At 37.3% G+C, this 22,856-nt stretch overlaps 2 protein-coding genes and 1 long non-coding RNA gene across 5 annotated transcripts; 2 read left to right on the top strand and 1 right to left on the bottom strand.

Annotated features, from left to right (window-relative positions):
• Positions 1–1,926: 1,926 nt before the first annotated feature.
• Positions 1,927–14,392, top strand: lctla (lactase-like a). Its single transcript, XM_042407343.1, has 14 exons — positions 1,927–3,685; positions 4,307–4,467; positions 5,645–5,732; positions 6,068–6,177; positions 6,280–6,408; positions 6,490–6,585; positions 8,937–8,991; positions 9,117–9,278; positions 10,676–10,950; positions 12,316–12,442; positions 12,542–12,741; positions 12,826–12,889; positions 13,015–13,088; positions 14,310–14,392. Exons 1-13 carry the CDS (start codon positions 3,559–3,561, stop codon positions 13,086–13,088), a joined length of 1,668 nt encoding a protein of 555 aa, XP_042263277.1. The 5' UTR covers positions 1,927–3,558; the 3' UTR covers positions 14,310–14,392.
• LOC121894647 lies at positions 4,309–16,680 on the bottom strand. Of its 2 annotated transcripts, none has more exons than XR_006095592.1 (3): positions 16,017–16,680; positions 14,282–14,421; positions 4,309–4,334 (listed from the first exon to the last, which is right to left on the bottom strand). It is a non-coding gene; the product is annotated as an uncharacterized LOC121894647 (long non-coding RNA). The 2 variants fall into 2 exon arrangements; XR_006095591.1 differs by lacking the exon at positions 4,309–4,334 and adding an exon at positions 10,858–10,940.
• Positions 15,789–21,070, top strand: tipin (timeless interacting protein). 2 transcript variants are annotated; one of them, XM_042407353.1, is made up of 8 exons: positions 15,789–15,869; positions 17,251–17,414; positions 17,534–17,627; positions 18,529–18,604; positions 18,738–18,860; positions 18,951–19,005; positions 19,129–19,374; positions 20,533–21,070. In XM_042407353.1, exons 2-8 carry the CDS (start codon positions 17,279–17,281, stop codon positions 20,841–20,843), a joined length of 1,041 nt encoding a protein of 346 aa, XP_042263287.1. In that variant the 5' UTR covers positions 15,789–15,869; positions 17,251–17,278; the 3' UTR covers positions 20,844–21,070. The 2 variants fall into 2 exon arrangements, with proteins under 2 accessions (XP_042263287.1, XP_042263295.1); XM_042407361.1 differs by having other exon boundaries at positions 15,798–15,869; positions 17,270–17,414.
• The last annotated feature ends 1,786 nt before the right edge of the window (positions 21,071–22,856 follow it).

The raw sequence follows: 22,856 nt of genomic DNA, 5'->3' as shown, positions 1-22,856 counted from the left end.
GCTCTGCGACGCCACAAGAAAGCCCCTTAAATACAGCAAGGTGAGGTGAGCCGACAGGTACTAGAAAGCTCAGAGTGGTTCTGCAACAGTCCTCGGGGCCCTGGACGCCATTGATATGCTAAACGCACAACCACGCTCATGTTGTCTTCTCTCTACACGCATACACATCCGCTGCAAACACTGCAACCGCATGCAGTGCACAAAACACATACATACACATGCAATTGAAATAGGTGTGTGCATACAAATACAAACACAACAAGCAGAGAGAACACAGTTTTCTGCACACACACACACACACACACACACACAAACTGCACACTAACATGTAAATGTGTGGACGGAGAGTGCAGTGCCAACAGTTTTGGCTTTGAACAATTCAGCATTTTTTTACAACAATAGTCTGTAAACAATGCACCTTATGATACTGGTTGTATTCATGCTTTGTGCGCGGCGAGCTCCAGCACACTGTATTCACTGAAGAGGTCGTGACCCTGAGGGGGGAGGGAGGGGGGGGCTGCACTGACAAGCGGGGGGGGCTTCCACTATGGAAACGAATGGCTGGTTTCACCTCTGTGAACCTGAACATACAAATTGGACATCACTATTGTGATTGTTTCCACTGCTGCACATTATTTGTGTAACTGGTGACCAACACCTGATGGTCTGATTTCAATTTAAATCTTAAACCTGCAGCGCGGAACTTTTATATATAAACGAGCGTACGTTAGATTAACGAATGAACTCACACAATGCTGATTAAGCCTTTCACCACCAGATAAATCTCTCTGTATTTCACAGTAATCTCATGTCAGAGCAGGACATTCCCGCTCTCTGGCTGTTTGAATGCGCACCCAGAGACTTCCAGTTAGCTCTCTGCTAACTTAAATGGAGGATAAAATCATTTTAATCGTGCAGCTCTTCTAGACTTCCTCTAAACCGAACGGATGAAATTCTGATAGTGAAATGAGTCATTTCGTGGAGGGGGGGGGTTGTGTGATGCTCAAAACAATTTATCCACCATTTTATAGCTGCAACAGTAGCAACAGAGTAGGCTACATGACGTAAACATGTGTCGACAGTGTTTTTGTAATTACTCTCTCTGCCAGAAGGGGGAGACAAAAGTCTTGCACTCCAGCTTTAAAGTTGTAGATATTTACAAAGCCCACATACTGTTTAATGAAATATTCTTTGAGAGTGAAGTCAAGTCGAGTACATTTAATTTATAGCCCAAAAATTAGAAAATCGTCTCAGTCGGCTTTTGGAAAAACTCCCTAAAAACTGTTTGCAACTAGTACCGAGTGGGTATAAGAAACAGGATTAAATCAAATTGATAAAATAGATAAATCGGTAAAAACTCAATCAGTTCGACAGAAAATGAATCGGCAGCTATTTTGATAATCAAATAATTGTATTTTTTACGCAAAATACCAAAAATCTGATGTTTCCAGCTTCTCAACAGTGAGGATTTGATGGTTTTCTTCGTCATACATGATAACAACTGAATATCTTTGAATTTTGGACTGTTGGTTGCACAAAACATTAATTATGACTATGCATTGTTTACTATTTCTGATATTTTATAAACAAAATGACGAATCAGGCTGTGACGTCACTTTTGTTGTTTCCTTTGCTTTTATCTACTGATATAAAGGTTCTGTTATAATTTGCTATTTTAGTGCATTAATGTATGTGAACTTTAATTATGACTTATACTATATGATAAATGTTATATTCACTCTTTCATTCTTCCACTGCAGCTGACAATAAGTCAATTAATTGATTAGTTGCCAACTATTAAATTAATCACCAACTATTCTGATAATCAATTAATCATCATTTTTTAAGAAAGAAAGTCCAAATTCTCTGATTCCAGCTTCTTAAATGTGAATTGTGAATATTTTCTGTTTTCTTTAGTCTCTATGACAGTAAACTGAACATCTTTGTGTTGTGGATAAAACATTTGAAAACGTCACATTGTACTTTGGGAAACCTGATTAATTGATTAATTGAGAAAATAATCGACAGATTAATCGCTAATGAAAATAATCATTAATTGCAGCCTTACTCTAAAATCCAAATTTATTGAAACAGATATAAACAAATGTATTTGTGTTTCATACATTGTGTGCCGGTGAAACTCTTTTTTATCAATTCATATATTTTTAAATTACAATTTAATGAAAAATCTTGTTTCTTTTTCGTCAACTCTCAGGGAACAAAGAACACAGAAACAGTTTCCAGCGCCTCAAATCTCTTCTGACACATTTACCAACAAAAAACTCTACATTTTAAACATCACAGAGGTAACGTATACAGTATATTTTTATGGCTATCGTATTGGATGGTGTTTCTGTTATTGTGTCCACCTGTTGTCGAGTGGAAGATGGACGCGCTTGTTTCCAGAATAGTTTCATCTTTTTTTTTTATTTCTACTAGTCTGTAACTCTACACATGTTCTCTCGCCTTCAGTGTGAATATTTTCTCTACTGTTGTGCACTAATACAACACAGTTCTACAGTATAAAGCCATGTTAAAGTGTTATGACACCAAGCTGCGAATGAATCAGGCTCACTCACATTAACTTTGCTTACAGTGTCAAAATCCCTCCTTGTTCCAAAAGATCTGTTTGCACCAGCAAATTTACCCTCACACTTCACTGATTTCAAATGGAGGGGTATTTGGTGTGTGTGTGTGTGTGCGTGTAGGAGAGGGGGGGAGGAGGGGGTGGGGGTTGTTGCTGTATGTGGGCTGATGAATAGCAGAAAATGTCCTGGATGCTTCACTGTGTTTTGTTTCTGTAACATTGGCACCGAACCAGCTGGTGACACTGGTGAGCGTTAACCAGGTCCAGAAGCTTGGGGACGTTTCTTGCATTTTGGAGCAGTTTCCAGCGGAGACAAATGCAGGACGTGTGCAGCAGGTCAGACATCTATATGTGGTTCTGAGTGAGGCGGCCGGGGCTGAGACGGAGACTGAGCAAAGGGGGGCAGATGATAGAAGGGGGGACAGGCTTTTGGCAGGAAGGACTCGCAGGAAAACTTTTCACACACTTTTAGGTTTTTAATCTTGGTTACCTTTTTGCATCACTGAAGATTTACAACAGCTTGAAATGTCGCTCATCCTGACCGTGCTGGACAAGCTGGCTTATTTTCTGTCTCTGGTAGCGTTTTGTGTCAGTGTGTCTTACAGCTGGCTGAAATGAAACTAGATTCTTCCTTTTATATCCATGAGGTCTGACAGTGACTGCGTGTTTTTTTAAGTGGATGTTTAAACAAATGAATCCTGAGGTTTTTTGGGGTTTGAGTTAGGATGGTTTTACTCAAAACCTGTGGACACCTGACACCTTGGCGTGAGTTTCTGAACCTTTGCTTTATTGTGACTTTTCAACTCAACTTGTCAGGTTAAGAGCAGACTTCAGGCTGGGATTTGTTTCAGACTGACAGGAGCAGCTTTTACAGGTTTTTAACGTCTGATTATTCCTGTTTGAGATCAGTGTTTCAATTAATTGTTCATCAGGTGTAACTGAAGACAGTGAGCTCCTTGACAAAGATCAAAATGCTGCAGTGGTGCGTCCTGAGGCCGTACCATGTGCTTGCACTGGTGCTGTGCGTGGCAGCCAGTGAGGACTTCGACTGGACAAAGAACGAGAGAACGTCTTTCTACTATGGCACCTTCCCGACTGGTACGACACGGTTTTAACATGAAAACAGTCCACAAATATCAAAATAAACTCTCTCAGATAGCTTGAAAAGCATCAGTTTGATGATCTTTGTCAGCAGATGCCGAGTTGTCATGGAATTGTAGATTTTTCTGAGCGCTTTAGAAGAAGTAAAAGTTGAGTTTAAAGTTCATTCTTGTTGAAAACAGCATGCAGATAACAAAATAATCTAACAGATAGATAGATAGATTACTTTATTAATCCCAAAGGGAAATTGTTACAGCAGCTACTGAGACCAATAAATAAAATAAAATAGACTGAATAATATACAAAAAATGTAAAATACAATAAAATAATAAATTGAGGATAGAGACTAAAGATGGGACTGTGATGTAAACTGTATAATAATAGTAATATACTGCAATATATGATGTACATTGGTGCAAATCAAGTAAAAATTGCTAAAAGCTTTACAGTAAGGTCATTGAATATTAGTGCCACAACTAATGATTATTCTAATTACTGATTAATAAAATATCTATTTAATGCCAGAAAACAGTGAGAATGTCTGTTGTGATTTCTTAGTTGATGTCTTTGAATGTAAAGTTTTGTCGTGTGTGTATTTACTTTGTTTTTCTCGTGCAGGTTTCTCGTGGGGAGCCGGCAGCTCCGCCTATCAGACCGAAGGAGCGTGGAACATAGACGGGAAAGGAATGAGCATCTGGGATACGTTCTCCCACAAAAAGGGAAAAATATACTCAAATGACACGGGAGACTCCTCGTGCGAGGGCTACTATAAATTCAAGGTGACTTACAGAAGAAAAACAGAGCCTGATAAATGCTGATAACTGAAATATATTATTCTGAAATTAAGTTATATTAAGTTTTAATGTGATTTCTTATCCTGCAACCAAAATTAGAGGAATATATGAAATCTTTATATCTGTTTAATGTTTGTCATCAAACCCCTTGACATTAATTTTTACCCTTTTATTTCTAATTAAGTAAAAAATAGAAAAATCATCTTCTCATATATATATATATATGTATATATATATATATATATATAGTATCAGCTTATTGCAGCTTTTCAGTGAAACTATATGAGTGAAATAGTTAAATCCAACATGGCCGGACCATTCAATAAAATTGAAATGTCTTGTAAATCTTTTTACATTCTGCTACATTTTCCCAAAATTCTCCACAAGAATTTAAAGTGAACGTCTGCAGGTTTGAATAATGTTTGACTTTGCAGCATGAGTTTAAACTTTAAAGGTTTGAAATAGTAATAGCTACAGTAAATAAGTTGTAAAACTTTAACCTCCCCAACAAAACTACCAGCTACTCAGCTTTTAGCAGGACTAGTTTATCTGTTCTTTACAGATAAACTAGTCCTGCTAAATGCCGTTATCTTTAGATCACGAGTTAATTATTTCATTATCTCAAGAAAACAAGCTTTGTCATCTCAACTCATAATCAACCCATTATTACAAGAAAACAAACGGTTGTTTCCTCTTTATTACTTATAATGTTCATCGGACATCAGGAGTGCCGTCTGTGTGGCATCTTGACAGCCGTAGCAACTGATTTAAGTTGTAAATATCAGATCAAGGAGTATCCATCATTATTAACAGCATCTGTATAAATGATATCTGTGTCACAGCCAAATGGCAGGTCGATTACCTCCTATGATGGGATGTTTCATGTAGGACAAGTAGCAGACAATACCTTTTTTACATTACCTTTTTTCTCAATGAGAAAAAGGGAAGTGGGGTGTAGAGATGGAATAAGAGCTCAAATATTACACATTTCTACACCATAATAATCTTTATTTGGTAAAACATGTTAAAAAAATCTGATTGCGGTCGGCCAAATACGTTGTTGCAGTGTTTTTGGCTTCGTAGGGAAGTATTCTGTTTTGTCTTTACCACCGATTGGATCAATACATGATTTTCAAAATATTTCCTGCTGTTTGTTTTTAAGGATGATATCGCCTTGATGAAGGACATGAAGTTGAATCATTATCGTTTCTCCATTTCCTGGCCAAGGATTTTACCCAGCGGAATGAAAGGTAACAAAACACACAACCATTTCTGTTTTGTAGCAGAATTTCAGTGTTTTTGGATTATAATTGTTTACTATGTTGGTTTTTTTTACATTTTTGATCTGATTTGTTTTGATGAATATGTCAGTTGCCAGCATTTGCTTCAAGCTTTTGAAATGTGAGAATTGCATCATTATTTTAGTGATTTAGGTTGGACTCAGACATTTTTTACATTGTGTAGACTAAGTGATAGATGAATTAGTAAACAAAATAATCAGTTGCAGGCTTAATTGTAATTGTGCTAAATTTCTTGATAGTGAATATTGATATTAATTTCATGATTCACTGGCGAATCTTTTCAGGTGACCACATCAACGAGAAAGGAATCAAATATTACGATGACCTGATTAACATGCTGCTGTCCAACAAGATCACACCCATCGTAACTCTGTACCACTGGGATTTACCGCAGGTGAAAACTTAACCCACATATAAAGTTTTGTTTTGAATTTTCATTCACTGACTGGAAGCTGCATTGAGGAAACTAATACGAGTTTAATCTCGGACTGTCCAGGTCTTACAGGAGAAATACGGTGGCTGGCAGAACGTCAGCATGGTGAACTACTTCAACGACTTTGCCAACTTATGCTTTGAAAGATTTGGAAACAGAGTGAAATACTGGATCACTTTCAACAACCCGTGGGTATGTAGAGTTGATTAGAAATGGTGCGGCCTTGTGGTTTTTGACTTGTATATCAGAGAGTGTTGTGTCTTGTGTTTTCAGTCCATTGCTGTGGATGGATTTGAAACAGGAGAACATGCACCTGGAATGAAGTTGAAGGGAACAGGAGCTTACAAAGTTGCTCACAACATCATCAAGGTAAGACTGAAGAGATGACACTCTGTGTCCACTGAGGCTGGGATACTAACTGGGAAATACAGGAAACTGACCCAGCTTCCCAGTTTCACTACATGTTAAATGGTGTTGATAATTAAATTAACAGTCAATCAATCTTGCACTTTTAGTAGGTGTCACATGATCTTCCTCGGCAGATGGCGTATGTCCAACTTTGATGGAATTGTAGTTGTTCAAATTTAAAATTTTCTGAGCACTTAAAAGGGACCTATTTTATTTTTGGACTCCACTAGAGTAGCTTTGCTTGATTCACAGTTGAAAAAACTGTTTTATTTATCTAATATTGGCCCTTTATACAGTCCCTCGGTTCAGCCTCTGTCTCAAACAGGAAGTCTTAGCTCCTGTCTCTTTAAGGCCCGCCTCCCGATGAGAACACTTTGTTCTGATTGGCCAGCTTTCCAGAAGCCTGCCGAGGGGCAGCCGTATCAGAATCGTGTTAAGTTACCACTGATGTAAACCCGACATTTCCTGCATCACTGCTTCAAACAAAAAGCTTTTAAATTACTAAATAACAGGAGACTTTTCTGTTCCTCACCGAATTAGCGGAGCTTCGTTAGCGGTGCTAAAAACCGGTGAAACAACAAGAAATGGAGATATTTGGAGCTCTTTGTTGAGAGGATCAGTTAGAAATAATAAAGGGAGGAACAGTACAAGCAGAAACAGCCAGAATGATGATGTTTCAACTCGAGTCATGGCTCGGCGTGACTAGTGGAGCAGATGACCATATAGAGAAATCCATCACAAGCCGACATCAGCCCGAGCTGAAAGTAGGAAAAAACGTTGGAAATTGAGTGTTCAGGGTATAGACTATAGAAAGTAATGGACATAGCCACCATTACGTCACACATTGGTTTGTGAACTCCTGCGTTTGCATTTTGACCATTGCCATCTTGGATTTTTGGAGACAGAAGTGACCATATTTGGACAAGAGGGTGGTGCTGACTCTAACACTAGCTGCTAGCTGGGTTAGCACGGTGCATTTACAGTCTATGGTTAATTGTAATAATGCTAATGCCAATGCTAATTTTTGCTAGTGAAAAACAGGCTTAAAACCATTAAAACAAAATGTACTTACTGGAGAAAATGGAAGATCTGACTCCTTAGAGGGTCTTTTAGTACAACCAAAAACTCTATAAGACTTTTTTAGGCAACCAAAATGTTACAATTAACTTTCATGAACTGAAAACGTAATGAAATAGTGATGGCTACACCATGGTTACCTAACGCTACCAACGCTGTCGCCATGGTAGTGACGTGCTTTCGATGGTACCAACTTGTCACTCAAAGCAGCCACGCCCTTGATTATGCATAACTTTAAGCCTTAATAAAATTTAAACAGGTGAGTTATATAAAAATCCCCCCCCCCGTACAGTTGTCATGAATGGAGAAATTAGCTATATAGACCAAAACTGTCTTTTGTTCCAGGCTGTAAACATGTTTATTTCTGCTGTTAAGTTGGGCATTTTAACATGGGGGTCTATGGGGCTTTTGGAGCCTCAAGTGGCCATTCGAGGAACTGCAGTTTTTTGTTATTTCCACGTTGGCTTAATTTTTCAGTCGCAGACGTTGCTGCTTGGTTCAGAGCAGTTTGAAGACGGTGCTTTTTGCTCACAGGAATTATTTCTACAAACGTTAACCTCATTATTTCACGCTTTGGACACATTTAATATGAACATCCAACATTGTAACATTATATATATATGTATATATATGACTGAAAATAAGAAAAAGCATAATGTGTCCCATTTAATGGAACATTTACAAATCAATGACAACTGGGCAAACTGCTGAGGAGGATCATGTGATACGATCGCAAGCTACAGAACAGCTACTAAAATGTACTTGTGGTGAGATTGTACTGTCAACTACGGTTTTCAAGGTCAAGAACAAACTCTCCATCTCATCTTCAGTGCATATAATGTACAGTGTTTCAGTTTGTGCTCCATGTTGCATTTATCTAATTAAATGATGTTTAACAAGAACTAATTGACACATAGAAAACGAGGGACAGTTAGTCTGCTGTTATAGTACAGTACTTGTAGGGAATATGGAGGCAACATTCTAGTTAATTTGTAATTAAATATGGGTGTATTATAATTAATTTTTTGGAGGTTTGACTTTGGATGTGATTTTATTGATCATGATATATGTATTGATTGTGTGGATTTATTGTTGGTATGATGTTGCTTCGTCACCTTATTGTGTCTTCTATGACATTTTTGTAGTTGTGTGTAATTTCATGTAATATTAAATAACCTAAACTATATGAAAAAAAAAAACAGGCATCAAGGTGAAACTTTCTGTCTTTGCAACAGGCACATGCTAAGGTCTGGCACACGTACGACATACAGTGGAGAAGCAAACAGAAAGGTAAAAAGGAGAACTGATGGCTCAGTATCATTACAGTTGTACCATTTTTAATCCAATTTATTTATTTGTTCATGTGGTTTAAGTCAAAGACCAAATTCCAAAACAGTATCTGTGTGTGTTTTCAGGCCTGGTTGGAATCTCACTGACAGCTGACTGGGGTGAACCGGTGGACATCACCAACCAGAGGGACATTGAGGCGGCGGAGAGATACATCCAGTTCTACTTGGGATGGTTTGCTACTCCCATCTTCAACGGAGACTACCCTCAGGTTATGAAAGATTACATCGGTACGTTATTATCACATACAACCATCTGTCCTCACCATCATTCGCTCAAAGACTTAAAATCATCTGTTTATGTTTTCTTGATAAGCAATCTGTTGTCTGAGTAACGAATGTCCTCAGATCCTCACATTTGAGAGTCTGAAATGTTATAAATGTTAATGCAAATATATTAATACTGCCAATAATAGTATATGTTAATTTATTTATAACAAATAAAATCAAAACATTTTTTAAAATAGTTTGACATTTGGCTCCATATTTAACACAACAGACATGAGAACAATCATTCCTATAAAGGGTTTAAAACAAAATTACTGTTAAACGTAAAAGTAAATCTATTGAAAAATGTTGCTTTGTGACACTGTTTTAAGGAAACAATTAAAAAGATACGGGCAACCAAACATGAAATTGTTCAATTGCACATTTGAGAGTCTGAAATCAGAGAATATTTATTTAATATATTTTTGCTTGAAAAATGACGAACATTCGAACATTCATTTTCTGTCAATCAAATTATCAATTAATTGACTCTTTGTGCTTCTACTGTCATGATCATGACCAAACTTAAAATGAGATGATTATACACGTGGCATCTTTTGGCTTCCATATAACTTTCCATTGTGCTGTTTCAAATGTAAAATGTCTGTTTATGTCTCATATTGCTACTGTTTTTTTGCACGATTTCGTTGGACGCTAACTGCATTTGGTTGTACTGGAGCCTACTGCGTGCAATGACAATAAAGTTGAATCTAATTTGATCTATTTGCTTCTTGAATAAAGATGAGAAAATGTTTATTGGTTAACAAAGTTTCAGTCTATCTGGAAACGAAACAATGTGCTGAAGTTTTCTCATTTTTATTCAAGTTGTGCTTTTCCTCTGATGCACCCGTCACATTTTCAGGTGTGAGGAGGCTTTTTACATTTTTTGGACAAAATTTATAAGACATCATGCAAAATTATGATGCTGCTGCTGACATCAGCCTGTTAACACTGCAGTCTGTTGGTGTATGAAGATGGCGGTCTCCATGACATCATACAACGCCATTTATTCACTTCCATTCACAACATTAAGTAAATGTGATGATTTACAGTTGCGGTTTTCTGCAAGATCAATTTTAGGTTGCAAGTCCATAAAGTTTAGGAAAGCAGAAAAAAAAATTGTGCTACAAAAAAATTATATTTATTTCTTCAGACTCTAATATTTGCTTTTCTTCTTATGAATTATTGGATAATTTTACCTCTTTGAATAAATAGAGAACAAGGGGTGAAAAAGGGTTGGGAACTGCTGCATTATGGGTATGAAAATGTGACTGTATTACACCTGGAAGCTGCTGCCTTTATGCATCATTTCCGCTGATACCTTAGTTTCACTTCAAAGTGTGTTGACCTTTCACCTTTAGGCAGGAAGAGCGGCCAGCAGGGCCTGGGAGCTTCGCGGCTGCCCGTCTTCTCGCCTCAGGAGAAGAGTTACATCAAGGGTACTTGTGACTTCCTGGGCCTCGGCCACTTCACTACCCGCTACATCACCCAGAAGAATTTCCCATCAGGCCTTGGGGACAGCTACTTTGCGGACCGTGACCTCGCTGAGCTGGTTGACCCGGAGTGGCCCGATCCCGGCTCTGAATGGCTCTACTCTGTTCCCTGGGGCTTCCGACGCTTGTTGAACTTTGTCAAGGTAAACAACACAAATCTGAATAAAAATATTTCAAATGCAAGATGAAACCTTTTAGGTTCCTGTTGGGAAAATTGGTTTGTATATACTGTAATTGATGCAACTGGTGCAAATATACTCCCTCGCCATCTCGCTGAGCGTTAGACGAGAAGACTCCACTCTCATGTCTGTACGGTATGAAGCTTCAGCTAGCAGCCAGTTAGCCTAGCTAAGCATACAGGCTGGAAACAGGAGGAAATAATTAGCCTGGCTGTGTCCAAAGTTCAAAAATACGCCTGCCAACGTTGTTAGTTTAATCTGCACATAAACAGAAATGTAAAAAATGATCATTTGTGGTTTTAGAGGGAGTTATGTAGTGAAACTTTTTCTTGACAAACAACATTTTAGTTATCTTCCAATCGCCTCTGTGCAGCGACTCGACAAGACTCAAAAAATTGTTGTTTTTGCATTTATATTTTTCATGTGTTATCCAAAAAAAGGAAAAGAATAAAACCCCAAATTCTAGTCTCAACATTTAACCCAACAATACACTGATTGTATGAGTGAGTATGGAAACCCTGTAAAAACACAAAAAGCTGTTGTTATTTCCAGTTACCTACAGGAGTTATAAATGTTAATGCAAATATATTAATACTGCCAATAATAATGAACTTAAGTTGTAATCAAAAAAAGTTCAGGAAGTTTGAGCTTGAAAATGAAGTAAGTGGACCTTAGGTTAATTTGTCAACTTTTATAAAGTTATTTATAACAAATAAAATCAAAACATTTTTTAAAATAGTTTGACATTTGGGAAAATGTGCGTATGTCTGTTGTTTGCCAAGAGATAATTACACATAACTCCCTATAAAACAGATTTAAAAAACAAGATATGCATTCATTAGCGAGCTGTAGAGGCTAGCTGTTTATGCTAAGCTAAGCTAATCGCCTCCTTGCTACAGCTCCATATTTCACACAACAGACATGAGAACAGTATCGATCTTCTCGTCTAACTGTCGGCAAGATATCAAATAAACAAAATGTTAAATGATTCCTATAAAAGGTTTAAAACAAAATTACTGTTAAATGTAAATGTGAAGCAGAGACGTTTGAGTTAATCACAGTAAGCAGTCGCCTCCTCTGACGGTGTGGAAGTTCAATTCAGTCTCTAAATACTAGTCTGAAATTAAAAAATAACATGAATGTAGCAGACAGCTAGCTGTCTGATAAAACTGAGGTACATTTTTTGTTAAAAAGTTAAGTTTAGTTGACCTTTATTTTGAAGGCCTTTGATTTGTTCAACATGTAACTGGTTCTACTGGAGATATCTTGCACATAATGATATGAAGACAGAAACATGTAGTCTAACGTGATTGGACGTCTCTCCGACAGACTCAGTATGGAAACCCCATGATCTATGTGACCGAAAACGGTGTTTCGGAGAAGATGCTCTGCACCGACCTCTGTGACGACTGGAGAATGCAGTACTTCAAGGACTACATCAACGAAATGCTCAAAGGTGAAACAACTGATGACATCTCAACAGAGCCATTTGACTTGTATGGTTAGCATGTCTTAAATGAGTGTTATGTGTTGTCCTCTCTGGTCCGTATTGCAGCGTTGAAGGACGGGGTGAACGTGAAGGGATACACAGCCTGGTCTCTCCTCGACAACTTCGAGTGGGACGAAGGATACTCAGAGAGGTTCGGACTCTACTACGTGGACTTCAGGAACAAAAACAAACCGCGCTACCCGAAGGCTTCTGTCCAGTACTACAAACGCATCATCAGCTCTAATGGCTTCCCCAATCAGAGAGAGGTAAACTCTTAACAACACCTCACACCTTTAAAACCCCTTCTGGAGGAGAACTACGTTGTTTAACCGTTTGTTGGGTGTTTACAGGTGGAGAGCTGGAAGAGGAAAGCCATAGAGACTTGTTCTTCCAGTAACCAGCTCCTGGCTGCAGGTTAGTACGACTCAACATTACAGTTTGGGCTGTGGTGAGCCAGGTGGGGCCAAACAAAGGACAATTCTGTCTTGAGGTTGTGATTTCACTATCTAACAGGGTTTTTCTTTGTTTTGCCCCTCCAGCTAGAAGAAAATCCCAGGGAGATCAGGAACATGCAGGAATGCAAAAGGCTTGGCCAGTGCATGATGAAGTTTAGGTACAAGAGTTGATACTTGAGATCAACATCATTCTCCCATCAGCGCTATTATGCTGTTTATACTTCTACTTCCACTTCATCGTAGAGGAAAATACTGTTTTACTCCACTACATTTACTCGACACCTACAGTTTCTAGTTAAGATTTTACATACAAAACATACAATCAACACATATTTCTATAGATTAAACCACCCAACAGTGTTTATAATAAAGTTAAAGATTCCCTCCAGACATGTTTTAAGACATATAAAAATACTTCGCTTTGCCTGATGTGTTTTTCCTTCTACCTCATTAAAAATCCAGAATTTATCAATATGCAAATATATTTTTTAATTCTCAAACGTTTTCCTGTTGGACACCAGATGTCTCCTCCTTCAATATAAAGTTCATTCTCAGTGTTTGTTCACTGGAGGCTTCAAGTTTTTTCACATCACATCTGTGTTAGTTGAATATTGGACCACGATTGGCTCCAAACTAGTTATGATGTCATAAAAAAGCGCAGAGAAACTTTCCTCCTTCAGCAGATGAATGTGAAGACAAAACTCTGCACAAAGAAGCTCAAACATTCAAGTGAATTAACAATATTATTATAATTATACTGTATATTAATGTAACTCTGACAGATACTTCAGGTTCATTTTGCAGATAATACTTTTGTAGGTAAATGAAGGACTTGTAATTGAGTATTTTTACATTATGGTATTACTGCTTTTATTTTGGTAAATGGTGTGAGTTCTTCTTCCACCACTGAGAAGTAACTAACAGCAGGAAATAATGAAACGCACAAAGACATTTTAATAAATCTATAAAACATGTTACTTTTCCTACAGTATGTTTTCAAGGTCTATGGGAGCCCTGTCCAGTGATATGACGCTGTGACTAAACATGGAGACATTTATATTAGAGCTGCAACTAACGATTATCTGCAGATTATATTTTTGATCAATCAATTAATTGGTCTTAAATCATCATAATGTCATACATCACAAAGAGTCTTCCCAAAATATTAATTTTACTAAAATGTAACCATGTGAAAGCAGCAAGTTTTCACATTTAATAAACTGGAACCATCAAATGTTTGAAATTTCTGCTTGATAACCAGAACAATTAATCGATTATAAAAAAAGTTAATTTTAGATCTACTGATTAATCAGCTAATTGTTGCAGCTCTAATTTACGTGCGTTTACTCACATTTACACGTATCTCCTGTGTGTTTCAGATCCGCTGATAGGCCACATGGAGATGGTGACAGAGATAGTGGTTCCCACTGTGTGCACGCTCTGCATCCTCCTCAGCGCAGTCTTCCTCATGTTCCTGCTGCGTGGACGCTTCTGAGAACACACACACACACACACACACACACACACACACACACACATGCACACACACACAATCACATCCTCTGTTTTCACCATATCAGACCTCAGTGGCCTTGAAGCTGTAGAAATAAATCTGAGAGTGACTCCAAAGCTGTAAAACTTGATCCTGTCCAAAGCATTTTGTTGATTTAACTGTCTTGCTGTTTTGTTTTGAATAAACAGACACTTTTTTTCAGGCTGTTACTAGAAAGTCAAAATAGCCAGTACCTGTCATAACTCCTGAAGGATTAATTCGAGCTTGGTATATGATTCTTATCATTACTATTTTCTAACAAACTGGTCTTGTGTGGTTTCTGACGTAGCTAAGTTTTATAGGATACTCAAGCTTATTGCAGAGAGGAGACGGTTTAATGTCAACAAGTTTGTAAAAATGAAGAAATAAGAGTGATGGAGATAAAGTGTTGTACTCTCTGTGGATCATTAAACTTCAATTAAATCCATTTTTAAGACTTAAATGATGCTGATTATTGAGTGAAAAAAAAAGTTTTCTGATCATGTAAATTATTTTGCTTATTGATCCACTGACAAGGTGGATTCATGGAGAGCTAAAAGTCATGGAAACACATTTTTTGTACAGTATTTCACCCTTCAAATTGCATATGACTGCAAATGGAGTAAAAGCGATGTGAAAGTACTCAAGTACTGTGCTTAGGTACAATTTTGAGGTAATTGTACTATTGTATTTCCGTTTGAAGCTACTTTATACTTCCACTCCACTACATTTCAGAGGGAAATATTGTACTTTCTACTCCACTACATTTATTTGACAGCTTTAGTTACTTTTCAGATGAAGATTTGATACAATGGATAATATAACAAGCTTTTAAAATACAACACATTGTTAAAGATGAAACCAGTGGTTTCCAACCTTTTTGGCTTTTGACGTCTTACAAAAAGCAGTGTGTAGTCGGGGTCACATTTCACATGTCTATGAGTTGTTAACAGCTCCACCAAATAGTGATTTTTTCCCCTTCTTTCCCTTAAACAGAAATATTTTTTACACATTCCAGACCCTTTGTTTCTTAAACATTCCTCTCAAATAATCAAATCAGTCTTTTTCTCATTTTAAACAACTTTTGAATGCTTTCAGGTTGTCATTTGTTTTTAATTTATACATAATTTGCACCATTTTAAGATCTGTCATCATGTCTCTGAGCCTTAAACTGTGTTGGTTCTTGAGAATTAGTTTTGTTTACATTTCTTATGGCTCTCTTTGTATAATTGGAGTACAGTAATTAAAATATTTATTAGTTTTTAACGCATTTAATCAAACTTCCACATATCCATCACTCATCAGTTTACTCTAATGCCTGTTGGATTTTATTTTGAAAAGAATCCATCGCCCATACCGGATATCCGTCGGTAGTTTGGCGCTGCTCGTTGTTTCGCTCCACCGGACAGTAAGTTAACGGTTATGACATTTCATTTTACTATCAGTCTGGTATTTTATAAGCTGTCATCACGTCAGAGGCTCTTGGTTTAAGTTGACTCGGTCGTTATGTGACTGTTTCGCTGACAGGAGTCCGCTGACATGTTCGCTAACTTACCTACAGTGTCTCAGCAGCTCGCAGTTAGCTTAGCTTAGCTTAGTTTAGCTCAGCGGCGCGGTGTTTAAACTCTGACTGCAGCTCTAACGGTGCTCAGATAAAGTCAGTTCGGCCAGAGTTCATCGGACATTAACGTCCTGTTCACCCAGACTGTCCACTTTATCCTGACTTGTCTGTGCGGCGGTGAAACAAGAGAATAACAGATAATGTTTTGGCAGCATCTTGGTTGAGTTTACCGCCTTCTGGTGGCTGACGCGGTGGTTGACCGATATCTGGTTTTTCATGGCCGATACCGGTAATGAATGACGCCAGAGAGCGATAATTTATATCGGGGGCCGATATTGATCCCCAGGGAATAAACAGCATACATCACTAACTCCAATGTGAGCATAATAAACTGATATATGGAAATGCAGATATACATATGTATGAATAGGGCTGCCATTAACAAATTATCTTCATTATTGATCAATCTATTCATCATTGTTTTTGATTAACTGATTAATTCTGTACTCCTTCGCCCAAGTTGTCATACAAAATCAAACAGCAGGCTAAAACATGCAGTTTAATATCACTGAAGGTTAAGAAAACTAGCAAATAACCACATTTAAGAAGCTGGAATCAATTAATTTTTGGCATTTTCGTATAAAAAATTACTTAAAAGATTAGAATAGTAATAATAGTAAAATAGCAACACCACAAAATAAAATACTTCATGACTAATAAGTAGAGCTGCAACGATGAAACAGTTAGTAGGTTGACAGAAAATTAATCTGCAACAATTTGAATTGTTTTATTAATTTTATTGAAGCAAAAATGTCAAATATTTGCTGGTTGCAGCTTCTGAAATGTGAAGATTTGAAACTTTTCTGTGTCATACGTGAAAATAAACCGAATATATCTGGATCTCAGACTGTTGATCAGACAAAACAAGACGTATGAAGACGTCGTCTTGTTCTCTAAGTAACAATTAATGAATTATCAAAATAGATGACGATTAATTTTCTGTTGATCAACTAATCAATTGACTATTCTGTGCAGCTCTACTGATAACAAATCTAGTTTGAGGTTGTGTTAACTGCCCTACCGGCTACCAGGATGACAGATAATGATATTTAAACAACACCAACAGTTTCATCATAATACATTTTATGCTTGTAGAAAAACAAACTGCTCGTATTCAGCCAAACAGTCTCAATAATGTGAACAAATATTGCTTCTAAAGCTGCTACAGTTGTGAATCTTTCCTCCAGAAACACATCATGGTCAACCAGCAGAAGAACGGTTTGCACGACGTTTCTGACTACGACGGCATGGAGGACGAAGCTTTCCCTCCTCTCCCTCCACCTCAGTCCCCGGGTCTGGGAGGAGACGACGGGGGAGACCCTTTCGCTAATGGTGAGAAGCCGTCGTGACTAACAATATTCACCATCAGTCAAGAGAATATTCAACACTGGAGACCAGTTTGTATCAGTTCTAGTAAACGCTGATGTTGTCATGTGATGTGGTTGATGAAGGTGAGGAAGAGGGCGACGTGTCGAAGCTGGCTGAGGTTCCTGCTGCTAAAAGGAAAGGAGTGAAGAGGCCGCAGCCCAAACTGGACTCTAACAGGTATTTTACCACAGTTCCCATCATGACGGAGGTAAAGTTGGGACGGACCTGGGAAGTGTAACGATTTATTGTTTTCAGTATATTTCATTGATCATATTTACTCTCACTGGAGATAATTACATATTTTGAGTATCTGTCACACATTTTCCTGCATCACTTTGATTTATTGCAAAGTAACACAAATAGACTGTAAATTGCTGCTCAGCATTTTTCAGTAAAGCAGCCACAGATTCAGTAATTTTATTTAATTGATGTTTATTTGTATATAACATGAATGATGATGCCACAAACCACAACATTTACAGCCTGAACTAGTTAGTTTCCCTGGTTATTTAATGTTGGATTAATTACAGTGGAGATCCTGGTTGGACTAGTTTTATTCCCTTTCATGCTGTCTGACCTTAAAGCTCCTCTAATCAATATTTGTATATTAATAAAGAGTTAAATGACTATAAGTAGTGAGAAATGAGTTCCTCATAATGACAAAACCCACAAAGAATCACAGCAGGCAGCTGTTTTCAGAGGAAAGGCTCAGAAAAGCCGCTGTACACTTCCTGCTCAGCACCAACAGTTAGCTGTAGACTAGCTGGTGAACATAGTGGAGCATTTAGCAGCTAAAGAGCCAGATATTTCCCTCAGGAGTTGGTAGAGAGCAAAAAACAGAAGCTAAAAGAGAGTGAATAGTGGACTTACATTAACCAGGTGGACAGAAACACGACTCCACATGAATGATAATGTTGCTCCGTAACTGCTGGATGTGGAAATAAACAACTGTTTGTTTATTCTACAAGGTTAATATTGTGTTAAAAGCTTGTTCCACTGCATGAAAATGCTCCAAAAATTGTTAAGGTTTAACTTTGGATCAGCTGATTGAGAATAATGTGACATTTCTGGTCTTCAGGCTGACGTCAGAACGAGGACTTCCAGCTCTGCGGACGCTGTTTGACAACGTTCATTTTAAAGGCAAAGGCCACGAGGTGAGACACGACTACACACGTATCAACACGTCAAACACAGCCGACACTGAGGATGAGTTCTTATCGCCTTTACTTCCTGGTATCAGAGACTTTTACTGAAACGTTTCCTTGATGTTTGTGTTGCTTCGAGCAGGCGGAGAACCTGCGGCTGCTGATGCAGAAGATGGAGAACTGGGCTCACAGGTTGTTCCCCAAACTGCAGTTTGAAGACTTCATCGACAAGGTGGAGAAACTCGGCAACAAGAAGGAAGTGCAGGTAGGATGAAGATGAATATTCCCATAACATTTGATTATTTCCTGCAGTGCAGTGTTTGTAATTGTCGACCTTTTTCTCTTCCTGTTGCAGACTTGTCTGAAACGGATCCGACTGGACATGCCGCTGACGCACGAAGACTTTATGGGTAAAGATGGTTGGAGATAAAACACGCTGTTGATTTCTATTGTGTTAAGAAAGAGACACAAATGATTTGTGTTGCTGATCAGATTTAACTTTGTATGTTTGTATGAAAACTGTTTTGTTGCAGGTGAAGAAGAAGCGGCTCCTGAATCGAACATCTTTGGGGATCCGGATCCGTTCAGCAGAGGAAGCTTCCCCAATGAGCTGATCCACTCCACCCCGGCTCCAGCAGCTCCGCCTACACCGGCCGCCCCCTCCCCCGCCGCCCCCTCCCCTGCTCCCCCCTCCCTGACTGAGGAGCAGCGCCAACGCATGGAGCTGAACAGACGGCGAGCTCTGGAGAGGAGGCTCGCCCGCCAGCAGCAGCAAACAGGTGAGACGACGCTCGAATAAGATAATAAATAAATAAATCATGACGTTTCCTACGAGAGATGAAGGCAAAATTCAGCCAATCACAAACAAGATGCAGCAACATTCAACCAATGATGTTGCTTCCAATCATCTTTAATTATTACGTCCTCATCAGGCCAGTCAGTGTGCAAATCACAACAACAACAACAACAGGTGTGATGTCAGAGGGAATCTTTAAAGTGTTTCCCACTGAAGTGTTTCAAAGACAGACTGATCAATAAAGGACATTTTATATAATTATAAAGTTAATTTGTGATTATTTGTGGAATAATTTTGTTGTATTTTTGTTGTTGTTGTTGAGTCTAGTGTGGAGGATTTGTATCCTAATTTAATTTTTCATTAAATTAGTGAATAAATTAGTCTGTTTATTATTTAATAGTTTAATTAGAGTCATTTTTAAAGAATAAATACTAAAATTCTCTGATTCAGCTTCTTAAATGTGAATATTTTCTGGTTTCTTTTGTCCTTTATGACAGTAAACTGAATATATTTGGGTCGTGGACAAAACAAAACATTTGAGGAAACAGTTTTCACTATTTTCTGACCTTTTATAGATCAAACGACTAATCGATTAATTGAGAAAATAATGGACAGATTAACCAATAATGAGAATAATAGTTATTTGCAGCCTCAGTTCAGATGTCATAACCCCAAAATAATCCATTTACAGTGAAATCAAAAAGAGAAAAGCAGCAAATCTTCACATCTAAGAAACTGGAATCAGAATTTTTGGCTTTTTTGCTTAAAAAAAAGAATTTGAACAATTAATCAATTATCAAACTGATTGTTGATCAACCGTCTGTCTGTCAACTAATCAGTTTATCAGTTCAGTCTCATTTTTAAATATCAGGAGTGCAGTGATAAGAAGCATCTAGAATATAATTATAAATAATATAATCATTTATGCAGTTAAATCAATCAGATTTTAATCTTTATTCAGTAAACAAACGTCTGACAGCAGAATATTATTATAATAATAATGATGATGATGATGATAATGATAATGATAATGATAATGATAATAATAATACTAATAATAATAATAATAATAATAATAATAATAATAATAATAATGATGATGATAATGATGATAATAATAATGTGTTTAATCCTCCATCAGACCCGTCAGACTCTCGGCCCGCTGATTCGTCTCTGTCGGCAGACGAACCTTCATCAGTCTCGTCTGCAAACGTCCTCAACGACTCTAAACATCAGCAGGAGGATGAAGAGGAGGATGAGGAGGGTTTCAACCCGCAGCCAATCAGCAGCAGCACACAACAACCAGACCAGCTTTCACCCAAAGACTCTGAACCCTCTGAACCACCGACACAGTCTGAGACAACAGAGACCAGAACCAGTACCAGCACCAGCACCAGCACCAGTACGAGCCCCGTCCATCAGCCCAGCAACGACTGTGAGGAGGAAGATTAATGATCTTTGAGCTGAACAGCAACACTTTTATGGTTTCAGTTATTTTCAGTTAATTTTTGGACACTGACCCGAACCTGCAGCGTGTTTGGACCAAACCAACATGTTCTACAGCAGCTGGTTTATGGATGAAGATGAACATCTGGAATATATCATTAGAGCTGCAACTGATGGTTCTTTTCATCGTTATTAATCTGTCAGTTATTTTCTTATTAATCCATTTATTGTTTTGTCTATTTACTGTTAAAAAATTGTGAAAAAATGTCACAAATTCACAGTTTCTCAGAGTGATGTCTCTCAACAGTCCAAAACCTGAAGATTTTCAGTTTATTGTCACAAGTGACAAAGAAAAGCAGCAAATCTTCACATTCAAGAAGCTGAAACTGGAGAATATTTTGTCTTTTTTCTTAATAAATGACAAACAATTATTCAAATATCAAAATAGTTTCAGATTAATTTCAACTAATTGATAAATCGATTACGCAGCTCTTTATATTCCTCACTTCCTGTCGTATTCTTAAACACACATTCGTCAGCAGCTTCTCTGGTTTTACTTTTGACAGAATTTTGTTTTGTTTCACAAATTGTTTCTAATTCTTAAATCTTACAGTCACATGACCTTTAACGTCATGAACTAGAGACTCGTTTAAAATGTCAATCAAGGGAATCTGAACCTCGTTATTGTTACGTGTGAGAAGCTTCTTGGTCTGTTAAACTGACCTCTGAGCTGCATCCTGAGATTGTTTATTTATAATCTAACAAACATTTCCTGGAACATTTAACCAGGACTTCATGTTTTCATCTTTACATTCACAGTTTATAAAGACAATTACTGTAAAATTATAATGTGAACGCTGTTGATGTTTTTTAAATGGAATTTGTTGTAATGAATGTTTTTCTCTCATTAAAGTTGACTTTACAGAAAAAACATGAAAATTTAATTAATTTTCCTGTCGTTAATAATATATTTCGACTGTGATCATGTGACCTCCATTTACAGCTTTATCTCTGTGGATTTAAAATAGTTCCTTACATCTAAAGATCTATTAGATTTTGTAGTGAAAATGGAAAAACATACTTTTCTGTCCATTTTAATATTTCTGTTACTAAACACTGAGATGATTTAAAGAGTTAAACGTGTTCCTGGTGTTTAAACAGAAACATGTTTGTTTGTTTTCATTCAGTAAAAACTTCAAACTAACGAGTTTCATATTTATTTATAGATTTAATTACAAACCAGAAAACACTCATACAGCACATAAACAATGTTACAAAAATAGATTCTGTGGCAACAATTACTTTCATACAAAGAAGCAGAAACTGTAATAACACTTAATATATTCATCATAATTAAGATAAAAACTATATAAGTCAATTAATGAAGCACCAACCTGAGCAACTAGTGCTGGATCCATTTAATGAGCATTAAGTTTCTCAATCAGATGATTTATATTCAGACAGAAACACATCAAATAATGAAAAGAGATGAACTCTCTGGAGACTCATCCTGCTTTCACTTTATGTTTCTCAAACTGAAACCTGCAGCAGTGTTTTAAAGTCATAGTTTGACTGACTTACATGTGTCTCCACTGCACCCGACCACTGACCAGACACCTGGAGAGTCTTTGTTTTCAATCCATCAATTATATTTTCTTCTTTTTTTACTATCACAAATGTCTAAATGTTTCAAAACCGTCTCTACACTGTCAGAGCTGACAGAGTGGAAGGAAAAAAGTTATTATAAAGCTATTTATTTGTTTAATTGGGTTAAAAGTAGCTCAACTAGTAGTATTTAAATATACTGAATCTCAAATATAATACAGTTACCAAACTAAATACCAACCATATGACATTTTTTTCAGACGTGACGACGATGTGACTCATTAATCGGATCAGATTCTGGTGTTTCATTAATTCTGATGTTAAATTTATTAGTTTGTGCTTCATGATTCATGTATTAAGTGTAATCAGGGGATTAAAAAGTGTTAGTTTTCTTAAACAACATCAGTGCTACAA

Source organism: Thunnus maccoyii, chromosome 1 (assembly GCF_910596095.1).
Source record: "Thunnus maccoyii chromosome 1, fThuMac1.1, whole genome shotgun sequence".
Taxonomy (NCBI): domain Eukaryota; kingdom Metazoa; phylum Chordata; class Actinopteri; order Scombriformes; family Scombridae; genus Thunnus; species Thunnus maccoyii.
Note: the sequence above shows the minus strand (reverse complement) of the source record. Positions and strands in the feature narration are given on the sequence as shown.

Coding starts and splice junctions, on each gene's coding strand:
- lctla (XM_042407343.1), top strand. CDS start 3,559: ATGCTGCAGTGGTGCGTCCTGAGGCCGTACCATGTGCTTGCACTGGTG. Junction 3,686..4,306: donor CTATGGCACCTTCCCGACTG/GTACGACACGGT, acceptor TTTCTCGTGCAG/GTTTCTCGTGGGGAGCCGGC. Junction 6,409..6,489: donor TCACTTTCAACAACCCGTGG/GTATGTAGAGTT, acceptor TTGTGTTTTCAG/TCCATTGCTGTGGATGGATT.
- tipin (XM_042407353.1), top strand. CDS start 17,279: ATGGTCAACCAGCAGAAGAACGGTTTGCACGACGTTTCTGACTACGAC. Junction 17,415..17,533: donor GGGAGACCCTTTCGCTAATG/GTGAGAAGCCGT, acceptor TGGTTGATGAAG/GTGAGGAAGAGGGCGACGTG. Junction 18,605..18,737: donor TTAAAGGCAAAGGCCACGAG/GTGAGACACGAC, acceptor TGCTTCGAGCAG/GCGGAGAACCTGCGGCTGCT.